General features: G+C 42.5%; 1 protein-coding gene across 7 annotated transcripts in view; it reads left to right on the forward strand.

The window, feature by feature from the left end:
• Nucleotides 1–14,567, forward strand: part of TTLL8 (tubulin tyrosine ligase like 8) — a 46,516-nt gene that overhangs the window by 18,575 nt on the left and 13,374 nt on the right. For all 7 annotated transcript variants that reach the window (XM_025882177.2, XM_073882597.1, XM_073882592.1 and 4 more), the window contains one exon: nucleotides 10,995–11,181. In XM_025882177.2, coding sequence (XP_025737962.2) covers nucleotides 10,995–11,181 — 187 coding nt within the window. The remainder of the gene's footprint in view (nucleotides 1–10,994; nucleotides 11,182–14,567) is intronic.

Genomic DNA, 14,567 nt, shown 5'->3' on the forward strand with positions numbered 1-14,567 from the left:
TGAATTTGTCTTGCTACTATTTTGGTGAGGATTTTTGCATCTATGTTCATGAATGATTTTGGTCTATAGTTTTCTTTTCTCGTGTCTTTCTCTGGTTTTGGTATTAGGGAAATGCTAACCTCAAATAATGAGGTAGAAAGTATGCTCTCTGTTTCTATCCACTGAGATTGAATAGAATTGGTATAATTTCCTCCTTAAATGTTTGGCAGAATTCACCAGTGAACCCATTTGAACCTGGTGCTTTCTGTTTTAGAAGGTTATTAGTTATTGATTCAACATTTTTAATAGATACACGCCTATTCAGATTGCCCATTTCTTTTTGTATGAGTTTTGGCAGGTTGTGTCTTTCAATAAATTGGTCTGTTTCACCTAGATTATCAAATTTGTGTGCATAGAGTTCATAGTATTCCTTTATTATCTTTTTATGTCCATGAGATCTATAATGATGTCTCTTCTTTCTTTTATGATATTAGCAATTTACATCCTCTAAACTTTCTTTTTAGTTAGCCTGGCTAAAGGTTTATTAATTTCATTGATCTTTTCAAAGAACCAGCTTATTTTCTCTATTATTTCTTGTTTTCAATTTATTGATTTCTGCTCTAATTATTGTTTATTTTCCTCTGCTTATTTTGGATTTGATTCTTTCTTCCTTTTTTTAGTTTCCTCAGGAGGAAGCTTAGATAATTGATCTTAGATCTTTCTTCTTTTCTAATGTATGCATTCACTGAAAGCTGTACATTTCCCTCTACACTGCTTTCATTGCACCATCAAAATTTTTTCATTTTCATTTGGTTCAAAATATTAAAAATTTTTTCTTGAGATTTTTTTTTATTTGACCCATGTGTTATTTAGATGTATGTTATTTAATCTCCAAGTATTTGGGAAATTTTCTTTTATTCGTTTCTAGTTTAGTTTTATTTTGGTCTAAGAACAGATATTGTATGATTCCTATTCTTTTAAATTTGCTAACGGGGGGATGGGGAAGGGAGCAAGATAGCAGAGGAGTAGGAGACCTGGATTTCGTCTGGTCTCAGGAATTCAGCTGGATAGGGATCAAACCATTCTGAACAGCTACGAACTCAACAGGAGATCAAAGAAAAGAATAGCAACAACTCTCTGAACCACTTTCTGGAAGGTAGGACGTGCGGAGAAGTGAATCCGAGGCGATATTTGGGAAGATAGACGGCAGGGGAGGGGGCCTCCGTCGGCCACTTCTGGCAAGTGCTAGAGCCACGGAGCACAAAATCGGAACTTTTAGAAGTCGGTTCCGCTGAGGGACGTCACTCCAGTGGCTAAGCGGGGGGTGGAACCCTCGTGGGACAGTGTGGTCTCAGGACCCTCGGGGTCACAGAGAGACCGGGGGTGCCTGAGTGCGGCAGAGCTCCCAGGGATCGGAGCGGGGAAGCCGGCTGCAGAGACGGAGCCAAGGTGCGGGCTCTCAGCTCGGGGTGGCCATAAACTGTGATCCGCGGCCCAGTCGGGCCACTGCTCCTCCAGCGGGGACCCGACAAGCGGCAGATTCAGAGAGACTCCCCTTCCTCCCCCGGGAGGAGCGGCGCGGGAGCGCACCACAGGGATCTGCTGGGTTTGGAGACTCCACGCGGGGTCGGGTGCCAGAGATAGAAACGCTCGGTCACAGGCCGGGTGAACACGGAGTGCGGCCGGAGACCGGGGACACGGGAGTGACTGACTGCTTTTCTCTGGGGGCGCACTGAGGAGCGGGGCCCCGAGTTCTTGGCTCCTCCGGGGCGGAGATTGGGAGCCGCCATTTTCACTCTCGTCCTCCAAACCTGTACGGAAAGCTTGCAGGGAACAAAAGCTCCTGAGAGCAAACCCGAGCAGCTTGCTTAGCCCGGACCGACAAGGGCGGGGCAATTCCGCCTCCAGCAAAGACATTTGGGAACCATGGCAACAGGCCCCTCCCCCAGATGATAAGCAGGAGCAGCCAGCAAGCCAAGACCAAGTTTACCGATCAAGGAGAACGGCAGAACTCCAGCGCTAGGAGAATACTGCACAAAGAATTCATGGCTTTTTTTTACCATGATTCATTAGTCTTTCAAAATTAATTTTTTTAACTGTCTTTTTTTTTGAATTTTTCTTTTTCCCTTTTTCAACCAACATCTTATGAATCCATTTTTAAAAAAAATTTTTTAATTTTTCATTTTTAGAGTCATATTCTATCCCTTCATAGTAATAACCCTTATTTTTGGCATATAAGTTGTTCTCTCTTTAAAATTTTGAGATATAGTTTCTTCTAACATATCAAAATATACCCTAAATCTCTAGTGTATGGCTTTGTTCTTGTCTCCTGCCTGATCACGTTCTCTCCCCTTTTTTTTCTTTCTTTCCTTCTTTTTTTTTAAATCCTCTTCTTTCTTTTTTCAAACACCTTCTTATCAATTCCTTTTTTAAAATTTTTTATAATTTTCATCTTTACAGTCATATTCCATCCCTTCATCATATCAACCCTTATTTTGTACATATATAAGTTTTTCTTTCTTTAAAATTTTAGGAGGCACTTTCCTCTAACAGACCAAAATACACCCAAAATCTACTGTGTGACACTGATCTATGCACCAGCCTGATCATATTTGATCATATTCTGTTTTTTTTTGTTTTGTTTTTGTTTGTCTTTATCTTTTTCTTTTTCTTTCTTTTCCTTTCTTTTCCCTTGGTTTCAGGTCTTTTCTGATTTGTTTAGAGTATATTTTCTCGGGACATTGTTAACCTGTTAGCATTTTGTTCTCTCATTCATCTATTCTCCTCTGGACAAAATGACAAGATGAAAAAAATCACCTCAGCAAAAAGAACAAGAGGTAGTATCGTCTGCCAGGGACCTACTCAATACGGACATTAGTACGATGTCGGACCTAGAGTTCAGAATCATGACTTTAAAGATACTAGCTGGGCTTGCAAAAAGCGTGGAAGTTATTAGAGAAACCCTCTCTGAGAAATAAAAGAACTAAAATCTAACCAAGTCAAAATCAAAAAGGCTATTAATGAGGTGCAATCAAAAATAGGGGCACTAACTGCTAGGATAAATGAGGCAGAAGAGAGAATCAGCGATACAGAAGACAAAATGATGGAAAATAAAGAAGCTGAGAAAAGGAGAGAAGAACAACTACTGGATCACAAGGGCAGAATTCGAGAGATAAGCGATAATGAAAGGATGAAACAACATTAGAGTAATTGGGATCCCAGAAGAAGAAGAAAGACAGAGAGGGGCAGAAGGTATATTGGAGCAAATTATAGCAGAGAACTTCCCTAATGTGGGGAAGGAAACAGGCCTCAAAATCCAGGAGGCACAGAGAACCCCTCTCAAAATCAATAAAAATAGGTCAACACCCCGACATCTAATAGTAAAACTTATGAGTCTCAGAGACAAAGAGAAAATCTTGAAAGCAGCTCGGGAGAAGAGATATGTAACCTACAATGGTAGAAACATTAGATTGGCAACAGACCTATCCACAGAGACCTGGCAGGCCAGAAAGGACTGGCATGATATCTTTAGAGCACTAAATGAGAAAAATATGCAGCCAAGAATACTATATCCAGCTAGGCTGTCATTGAAAATTGAAGGAGAGATAAAAAGCTTCCAGGATAAACAAAAACTAAAGGAATTTGCAAACATGAAACCAGCCCTCCAAGAAATATTGAAAGGGGTCCTCTAAGGAAAGAGAGAGCCTAAAAGCAGCATAGACCAGAAAGGAACACAGACAAAATACAGTAACAGTCACCTTACAGGCAATACAATGGCACTAAATTCATATCTTTCAATAGTTACCCTGAATGTAAATGGGCTAAATGCCCCAATCAAAAGACACAGGCTATCAGATTGGATTAAAAAACAAGACCCATCCATATGCTGTCTGCAAGAGACTCATTTTAGACCCAAAGACACCCCCAGATTGAAAGTGAGGGGGTGGAAAACCATTTACCATGCTAATGGACACCAAAAGAAAGCTGGGGTGGCAATCCTTATATCAGACAAACTAGATTTTAAAACAAAGACTGTAATAAGAGATGAGGAAGGACACTATATCCTACTTAAAGGGTCTATCCAACAAGAAGATCTAACAATTGTAAATATCTATGCCCCGAACATGGGAGCAGCCAATTATATAAGGCAATTAATAACAAAAGCAAAGAAACACATTGACAACAATACAATAATAGTGGGGGACTTTAACACCCCCCTGACTGAAATGGACAGATCATCTAAGCAAAAGATCAACAAGGAAATAAAGACTTTAAATGACACACTGGACCAAATGGACTTCACAGACATATTCAGAACATTCCATCCCAAAGCAACGGAATACACATTCTTCTCTAGTGCCCATGGAACATTCTCCAGAATAGATCACATCCTAGGTCACAAATCAGGTCTCAACTGGTACCAAAAGATTGGGATTATTCCCTGCATATTTTCAGACCACAATGCTTTGAAACTAGAACTCAATCACAAGAGGAAAGTCGGAAAGAACTCAAATACATGGAGGCTAAAGAGCATCCTACTTAAGAATGAGTGGGTCAACCAGGAAATTAAAGAAGAATTAAAAAAATTCATGGAAACCAATGAAAATGAAAACGCAACTGTTCAAAAATCTTTGGGATGCACCAAAGGCAGTCCTAAGAGGAAAGTATATACCAATACAAGCCTTTTTCAAGAAACAAGAAAGGTCTCAAATACACAACCTAACCCTACACCTAAAGGAGCTAGAGAAAAAACAGCAAATAAAGCCTAAACCCAGCAGGAGAAGGGAAATCATAAAGATCAGAGCAGAAATCAATGAAATAGAAACCAAAAGAACAGTAGAACAGATCAACGAAACTAGGAGCTGGTTCTTTGAAAGAATTAACAAGATTGATAAACCCCTGGCCAGACTGATCAAAAAGAAAAGAGAAATGACCCAAATCAACAAAATCATGAATGAAAGAGGAGAGATCACAACCAACACCAAAGAAATACAAACAATTATAAGAACATATTATGAGCAACTCTATGGCAGCAAATTAGATAACCTGGAAGAAATGGATGCATTCCTAGAGATGTGTCAACTACCAAAATTGAACCAGGAAGAAATAGAAAACCTGAACAGACCTAGAACCACTAAGGAAATTGAAGCAGTCATCAAAAATCTCCCAACAAACAAAAGTCCAGGGCCAGACGGCTTCCCAGGGGAATTCTACCAAACATTTCAAGAAGAATTAATACCTATTCTCCTGAAACTGTTCCAAAAAGTAGAAATGGAAGGAAAACTTCCAAACTCATTTTATGAGGCCACCATTACCTTGATCCCAAAACCAGACAAAGACCCCATCAAAAAGAATTACGGACTAATATCCTTGATGAACATGGATGCGAAAATTCTCACCAAAATACTAGCCAGTAGGATCCAACAGTACATTAAAAGGATTATTCACCACAACCAAGTGGGATTTATCCCTGGGCTGCAAGGTTGGTTCAACATCCGCACTCAATCAACGTGGTACAATACATTAACAAAAGAAAGAACAAGAGTCATATGTTCCTCTCAATAGATGCAGAAAAAGCATTTGACAAAGTACAGCATCTTGATCAAAACTCTTCAGAGTATAGGGATAGAGGGTACATTCCTCAATATCATAAAAGCCATCTATGAAAAACCTACAGCGAATATCATTCTCAATGGGGAAAGACTGAGAGCCTTTCCCCTAAGGTCAGGAACGCGGCAGGGATGTACACTCTCACCACTGCTATTCAACATAGTATTAGAAGTCCTAGCCACAGCAATCAGACAACAAAAAGAAATCAAAGGCATCCAAATCGGCAAAGAGGAAGTCAAACTCTCACTCTTTGCAGATGATATGATACTGTACGTGGAAAACCCAAAAGACTCCACCCCAAAACTGCTAGAACTCATACAGGAATTCAGTAAAGTAGCAGGATATAAAATCAATGCACAGAAATCAGTGGCATTCCTATACACCAACAACAAGACGGAAGAGAGAGAAATTAAGGAGTTGATCCCATTTACAATTGCACCCAAAACCATAAGATACCTAGGAATAAATCTAACCAAAGAGGCAAAGGATCTGTACTCAGAAAACTATAAAATACTCATGAAGGAAATGGAGGAAGACACAAAGAAATGGAAAAACATTCCATGCTCATGGATTGGAAGAACAAACATTGTGAAGATGTCTATGCTACCTAGAGCAATCTACACATTCAATGCAATCCCCACCAAAATACCATTCACTTTTTTCAAAGAAATGGAACAAATAATCCTAAAATTTGTATGGAACCAGAAGAGACCCCGAATAGCCAGAGGAATGTTGAAAAAGCAAAGCAAAGCTGGCGGCATCACAATTCCAGACTTCCAGCTCAATTACAAAGCTGTCATCATCAAGACAGTATGGTACTGGCACAAAAACAGACACATAGATCAATGGAACAGAATCGAGAGCCCAGAAATGGACCCTCAACTCTATGGTCAACTCATCTTTGACAAAGCAGGAAAGAATGTCCAATGGCAAAAAAACAGTCTCTTCAACAAATGGTGTTGGGAAAATTGGACAGCCACATGCAGAAGAATGAAAATGGACCATTTCCTTACACCACACACAAAAATAGACTCCAAATGGCTGAAAACCTAAATGTGAGACAGGAGTCCATCAAAATCCTAAAGGAGAACACAGGCAACAACCTCTTCGACCTCAGCCGCAGCAACTTCTTCCTAGAAACATCGCCAAAGGCAAGGGAAGCAAGGGCAACAATGAACTATTGGGATTTCATCAAGATAAAAAGCTTTTGCACAGCAAAAGAAACAGTCCACAAAACCAAAAGACAACCGACAGAATGGGAGAAAATATTTGCAAATGACATATCCGATAAAGGGCTAGTATCCAAAATCTATAAAGAACTTATCAAACTCAACACCCAAAGAACAAATAATCCAATCAAGAAATGGGCAGAAGACATGAACAGACATTTTTCCAAGGAAGACATCCAAATGGCCAACAGACACATGAAAAAGTGCTCAACATCGCTCGGCATCAGGGAACTCCAAATCAAAACCTCAATGAGATACCACCTCACACTCGTCAGAATGGCTAAAATTAACAAGTCAGGAAACGACAGATGTTGGCGGGGATGCGGAGAAAGGGGAACCCTCCTACACTGTTGGTGGGAATGCAAGCCAGTGCAACCACTCTGGAAAACAGTATGGAAGTTCCTCAAAGAGTTGAAATTAGAGCTACCATTCGATCCAGCAATTGCACTACTGGGTATTTACCCCAAAGATACAAATGTAGGGACCCGAAGGGGTACGTGCACCCCAATGTTTATAGCAGCAATGTCCACAATAGCCAAACTGTGGAAAGAGCCAAGATGCCCATCGACAGATGAATGGATAAAGAAGAGGTGGTATATATACACAATGGAATATTATGCAGCCATCAAAAGGAATGAGATCTTGCCATTTGCAACGACGTGGATGGAACAGGAGGGTGTTATGCTGAGTGAAATAAGTCAATCAGAGAAAGACATGTATCCTATGACCTCAGTGATATGAGGAATTCTTAATCTCAGGAAACAAACTGAGGGTTGCTGGAGTGCTGGGGGGGTGGGAGGGATGGGGTGGCTGGATGATAGACTTTGGGGAGGGTATGTGCTACGGTGAGCGCTGTGAATTGTACAAGACTGATGAATCACAGATCTGTACCTCTGAAACAAATAATGAAATATATGTTAAGAGAAAAAAAGAAGAAGAAGAAGAGAGCAGGAGGGGAAGAATGAAGGGGTGGAAATCGGAGGGGGAGACGAACCATGAGAGACGATGGACTCTGAGAAACAAACTGAGGGTCCTAGAGGGGAGGGGGTGGGGGGATGGGTTAGCCTGGTGACGGGTATTAAAGAGGGCACGTTCTGCGTGGAGCCCTGGGTGTTATGCACAAACAATGAATCATGGAACACTACATCAAGAACTAATGATGTAATGTATGGTGATTAACATAACAATAGAAAATAAAAAAATTTGCTAACGGGTATTTTATGACACAGGATGTGGTCTAACTTGGTGAATGTTCTATGTGAACTTGAGAAGAATGTGTGTTCTGCAATTGTTGGATGAAGTAGCCTGCAGACATCAATTACATCCCTTTGATTGATGGTGTTGTTGAGTTCTACTGTGTCCTGATTTTCTGCCTGCTGGATCCATCCAGTACTGACGGAGGGTATTAAAGTCTCTAACTGTGGTAATGAATTTGTTCATGCAATTCTATCACTTTTTGCTTCACGTATTTTGATGCTCTATTTTTGGGTGCCTATACATTAAAGATTGTTATGTCTTATTATAGTATTGATCCTTTTATCATTATGTAATGTTCTCTTTATTCCTGGTAGTTTCCTTGCTCTGAAGTCTGCTCTTTCTGAAATCAATGCACGTACTCTTGCTTTCTTTTGATTAGTCTCATGTGACATACTTTCTCCATCCCTGTACTCACAATCTATAAGTGTCTTCATATTTAATGTGGGTTTCTTGTTGAAAATGTACAATTGGGTCTGATTTTTTATCCACCGTACAATTGCTTTTAGTTGGTGTTTTCAGGCTATTGACGTTTTAAGTGATTATTGATACAGTTGGATAAACATCTACACATTTGTTACTGTTTTCTATTTGTTGTCCTTGGTCTTTCTTCCTGTTTTTCCTTCCACTCTTTTTCTGCCTTTTATGGTTTTAATTGAGCATTTCATATGATTTCATTTTCTCTCCTTTTAAAAAATTTTTAAATTTTTTTAAAGATTTTACTTATTTATTTGACAGAGAGAGACACAGCGAGAGAGGGAACACGAGCAGGGGGAGTGGGAGACGGAGAAGCAGGCTCCCCGTGGGGCAGGGAGCCTGATGCGGGGCTCGATCCCAGGACCCTGGGAGCTGAAGGCAGACGCTTAATGACTGAGCCACCCAGGTGCCCCTCCCTTTTTTTTTTTTTTTAAAGAGAGAGAGCGTGTGTGAGTGTGGGGGAGGAGTAGAGGGAGAGGGAGAGAGAATCCCAAGCGGACTCTACAGTGCAGCCCATCACGGAGCTCCGAGACCATGACCTGAGCCAAAACCACGAGTTGGATGCGTAACCAACTGAGCCACCCAAGCGCCCCATTTTCTCTCCTCTTTGAGCATAGCAGTTGTACTTCCTTTCATGTATTTTTAGTGGTTACCCTAGAGTTTGCAATAGACGTTTACAACAAATCCAACTGTTTTTCAAGTAACGCCGTACCACCTCACCATAGCACAATATTTTTGTAATAACAAAATGTTCCTAGTTCCTCCCTCCTGGGCCTTGTATCATTGCTGCCATTCATGTCACTTTTCCATGAGCTGTAATCATTGAATACATGGCTGCTGTTATTATTTTAATAGTAATTATTATTGTTCTGTCAGATCAATTGAGAATAACAAAAATATTCTTATGAGAAATAAGAATAAGAAAAATAAATAAGAAAAGTTTTTTTTTGCCTTCATTCATTCCTTCTCTAATGCTCTTCCTTTCTTTATGTGGCTCTGGCCTATATTATTTTCCTTCTCTCTGGAAAACAACATTTCTTAGCAGGTCTACTGGCAAAAAAAATCCCCCCTCCTTTTTTTTTGATCTGATACAGTGTTCTGTAGTCCTGTGATGAGGGCTGAGTCTTTAGTGAGCCTGTGTCCCTGGACTGGGAGCTTCACTAGTACTCCTCCGTCTTTACCCCTTTGGTGGGCAGGATGGCTGGAGGGGCTGGAGCGGGTCAGGCTCTGGGTAACACTTGCTCCTGAGGACAGGCCTTGTTAAGAACAGAATGGTCTGACAACTTTAGGGATGGTCACCTTCCTTTCTTGCCAGAAGCAGGGGGCATTTTCTCCCATATTCATGGTGAGAACCAGGTCAAATTCCTGGAGGTAAGAATGACAAAAACATGCCCCCCCGCCCCCCAAACTGACCCTTCTGGGGTTTTTGACTCAGATTTGTCCACACTGAGCCTTCAGCAGTTCATCAGTTAGAGCTCGAGTTTTTCTCTCCTGGTTTTGGTGTCCGGGGAGGTTTCTGCTTAGGGTTTTTGATCCAGTGAGTTGTGATTCTCTGCATCAGCCTGACTTTCTCTGCGACTGGGGGGGGGGGGGCAGCAGTTTGTCTTGTGACCTCAGTTCTCTGATGGAGCAAAGAAGAGTTGTTGATTTTTCAGTTTTACTTTTTACTTGTTAGGATGGATTGGCAACTTCCAGGCTCCTTCTATGCCTGACCAGAAAACAGAAGTGCAAATTTTCACTTTAAAACGACTATTTTTATGTTCTGTGAAAAAATTCACCTCCATACAGTTTAAAAACACATACTGTGATCTCCGCGGCAACTGGGTGAACCACAGCACTTTCTCCTGGGTCCACAACCGCTGAGGTCCTGGGTCTGCGATGCCTCAGCCCCCGCCTCCCAGCCCCCCTCACATTTGTGGAGACGGTTTTGTACACCTTCCAAGCCTCCTAGTCCCTCCGGGCTCCTACCCCGTAACCACCCAGACAGTTACTGGTTGCCAGCTCATTCTCCTTTGGGGACCAGGGGGCCAGGCTGCCTTGTGTGGGAGCTGGGTTCCTGGAGGTTTGCTCTTACCTGGACGGGAGAACTCCCTGCACTCAGTGCTTCCTGAGACCCACGGGTCCCAGGAGCATGAGATGCTGCATAAGAGGTCGGACGCAGGCAGCCACCAAGCGCGCACAGGCTTGCGGGCATCAGGCAGGATCGCCCGCCCAAGTACTTACTGACTACACAGTGTGTGCTCAGAAAAGTACAGGTTTTGTAGCAAGTTTGGAAGTGGTGCTGCATGGTCGCCCGTGGGGCTGAGTCTGGTTGGAGGGTGTGTGCAGCGGGGGGAGGCGTGCTTGGAGCCCGGGTTGGCTGCCCAGAGAACGCTCAGAGGGCTGGGGTGGTTTTTGTGCAGTGCCCCAGGTGGTCCCCACTCACATCCTGTGCTTGGGTTTCAGCTTCCGAGAATGCCGAATCCAAGCTCACGGGCCTCTCAGGACAGCTCGTGGACACTGCGTGCCAGGTGTGCCGGGCCTACCTGAGGCAGCTGGAGCATGAGGGCATCGACGTCTCTGAGGACTCCACCAGGGGCCTCACGGAAGACGAGTGGAAGGACCTGACAGAGCAGTACTACTCCCTCCTTCAGTAAGACGCGCCTGGTGCTCGGTGGCAAGAGTCAGCACGCACCCTGCTGGCTCACCTAAAGGGGGGATGTGGGGCGGGCATCAGGAGTTGTCTAAGGAAGTCCCACCTCTGGGACGTCTGAAGCACCTGTCTGGGGACTGGGGCATCTGTCTGGGGGTTGGGGTACCCAGATTCACTCACTGGTGCCTGTCCCGCCAAGTCGCTGTTGGCTTACAAAAGGATGACACCGCCTTGGGGGCACCTTTGGGTACCATCTCCTCAAGCACCTTCCACACTCTTCATGTCTTCTACCTCATTTGAACCCCACAGGTGGGCTCCGGATAGTCAGGACCAGCAGAGGCCTTGCCTGGCCCAGCGCTCCTGACTCTCCAGGGCCTTTGGTGCCCCTTGCTGCCTGGGAATCCAAAGGCTGAGCCCGGCTTTCCGCCTTTCCCCCGAGGGCTGGATCCCTCACAGCCTAGAGACCCAGCACCCCCGTTTTTCCTTTTTCAGAAGTCTGACTCTATTGTGCCTAGATGTGGCTTTCTTTGTTATGTCCTCTACCTAGAGATTTTTTAATATGTGGGTTGGAATCTTTCGTCAATTTTGGAAAGTTCTCAGCCACTGTCTTCAAAATATTGCCCTGCTTCGTTCGGCTCCTCTCCTTGGGCTCCAGTTACATGCACAGCCGCCGTGTGACTGTTCCACACGTCTCTTTGCTCTGTCCTGTTTGCCTCATTCCTTTTTCCTCCCTGAGTCTGAGTTTGTGTATTTTCTATCAACCCATCTTAAGGTTTCCCAGCCTTGTCTTCTGCAGTGTCCAGGCTGATTGTAAACCTGCCCAATTCTAGCTCCAGCGTTGGGATGTCCTTGTACCGCTTGTCCTTGCACTTTACTCTCCGTCAGATTTTTCAGCCTCTTCTTGGTCTCTTTTCGTGTGCTGCACCTTGTCCATAAAGGAAGTACCGACAGAAGTTTATGCTGTTTCCTAAGAGGGGGCTCACACTTCCCTCTGTTGTAGATATAGTGTGTGCAGCTGATGTCCCCAGCCAATTAGCAGGGGGCAGGGCCAGATTGCACCTCTGGGCAGGTTCAGTGCATTCTGGTGTCAAGTGTCTCAGGAGTGAAACTGAAAGATATTGTTGAAGACCCTGTGCCCCAGGAGAGACTTCTCCCCAGGTACCACGGGAATGGGAGGTTTCACTGTCGTTACAGCCCAGACACACCATCTTCGTGCCCTGGGAAAAACTGGCCATGTGTTTTGAGCATTACTAGACTTAGGTCTTTCATGCCAGTTGACATGGCTATGTGGCTTCTCATTCCTTAAGAAAATCCTTCGGCTTATGCCAAGTCTAAATCTCAACCTTCACCCGGATTTGGCAAATATTCTTGGGGAATAAAATGGCCAACAAACTCAGTTCACCCAAGAAAGGCTTTTCTGTGCCTAGATGTAGTTCACCTATTCCTCTTTACATCCACAACCCTCTGATGTTTTGAGAAACATGAATTTTGCAATTTATCTGGTTTTTTTTCCCACTTGTTATAACAGGCATAATGACTAGCCACTACCTACTACTTACGACCTAAATAAGGAAGCATCCTAATTCTTATTAATCATTTTATTTTATCTCCTGTATTTGGTTTCTGGTTACACAATTTTGTTTTTATGTTTCAGGGTTTACCTTAGAGATTACAGTATACATTCTTGATTTATTATTGCTTATCTTCAGTCAGACCTTCACTGGTTCCCAAACAGCATCACAGCAGTGGGATTCCATTCGCTCTCTACTCATTCCTTATACTCTTGTCATTTATTTCACCTCTCTCTATATATTTTCTATTTTTAAGAAGATTTTATTTATTTATTTATTTATTTATTTAGAAAACGTGCAAGTAGGGGGAGGGGCAGAGGGCAAGAGAGAGAAAGAATCCCAAGCAGACTTGGCGCTGAGCCCAGCGCCCGACACAGGGCTCAATCCCACAACCCTGAGATCACAGCCTGAGCCAAAATCAAGAATCAGACACTTAGCCAACTGAGCCCCCAGGCACCCCTTGTTTTCCATTTTTAATTGTCGTAAAATAAACATACAAAATTTGTTGTCTGAACCATTTTAAAATAGTCACCTAAGTACCTCAATAGTGTTGTGCAACCATCAGCACCGTCAATCTAGCTCTTTTCATCCTGTAAAACGGAAACCCTGCCCCCATTAAACGCCAGCTCCACATATTCTCTCCAGCTCTTGGCCCCCACTATCTACTCTCTGTCTCCATGAATTTGTCTCCTCCAGGCGCCTCACAGAAGTGGAATCATACAAGATTTGTCTTTTTGTCACTGGCTTATTTCATTTATAATGTCCTCAAGTTTTATCCATGTTGTAGCAGATATCAGAGTTTCTTTCCTTTTAAAGGATAAATAATATTTTGTTGTATGTATATAGTACACTTTGCTTATTCATTCATCTGTCAATGGACATTTGTGTTGCTTCCACATTTTAGCTCTTGTGAATAATGCTGCTGTAAGCATGGGTGTGATAATATCTCTTTGAGATTCTGCTCTCAATTCTTTTGGGTATGTACCCAGAAATGGAATTTCTGGGTTATATGGTAATGCTATTTTTAATTTTTTGAGGAACTTCTGTACTATTTTCCACAGCAGCTGCACCATTTTACATCCCCACCAACAGTGCACAAGGGTTCCAATTTCTCTACATCCTCACCAACATTTGTTATTTTCTGTGCTTTTAAAAAATAATATCTATTTTCATGGATGTGAGGAGGTATTTTACTATAGTTTTGATTTTCACTTTCCTAATGATTAGTGGTATTGAGCATCTTTTCATGTGCTTATTGGACATCTGTATGTCTTCTTTGGAGAAGTGTCTGTTCACATCTCTTGCCCATTTTTGAATCAAGTTAGCATGTTATTGTTGAGTTTTGGGAGCTCCCTGCACATTCTGGATGTGAGCCCCCATCAGATACATAACTTCCAAATGGTTTCTCTCATTTTATGGGTTTTGCCGTTTTACTCTGTTGATTATATCTTTTGATGCACACATTTAAAAACTTTTCATGAAGTCCAATTTGTCCATTTTTTTCTCTTGTTGCCTGTGCTTTGGTCTCATATCCAAGAAATCATTGAGAAATTCAATGTCTTGAAGATTTTGCCCTATGTTTTCTTCAAGATTTTCACAGTTTTTGGTCTTACATTTAGGTCTTTGATCCATTTTGAGTTAATTTCTGCACATGGTTTTAGGTAAGAACCCAAATTCATTCTTTTGGTTATGGATATCCAGTTTTCCCAGTACCATTTGTTAGAGACTGTCCCTTCCCCCATTGAATAGTATTGGCACCCTTGTCAGAAATCATTTGACTATATATGTGAGGGTTTATTTCTGGGGTCTCTATTC

Source organism: Callorhinus ursinus, unplaced genomic scaffold (genome assembly GCF_003265705.2).
Source record: "Callorhinus ursinus isolate GAN/ISIS: 27379988/994484 unplaced genomic scaffold, GSC_fseal_2.0 scaffold48, whole genome shotgun sequence".
NCBI lineage: Eukaryota > Metazoa > Chordata > Mammalia > Carnivora > Otariidae > Callorhinus > Callorhinus ursinus.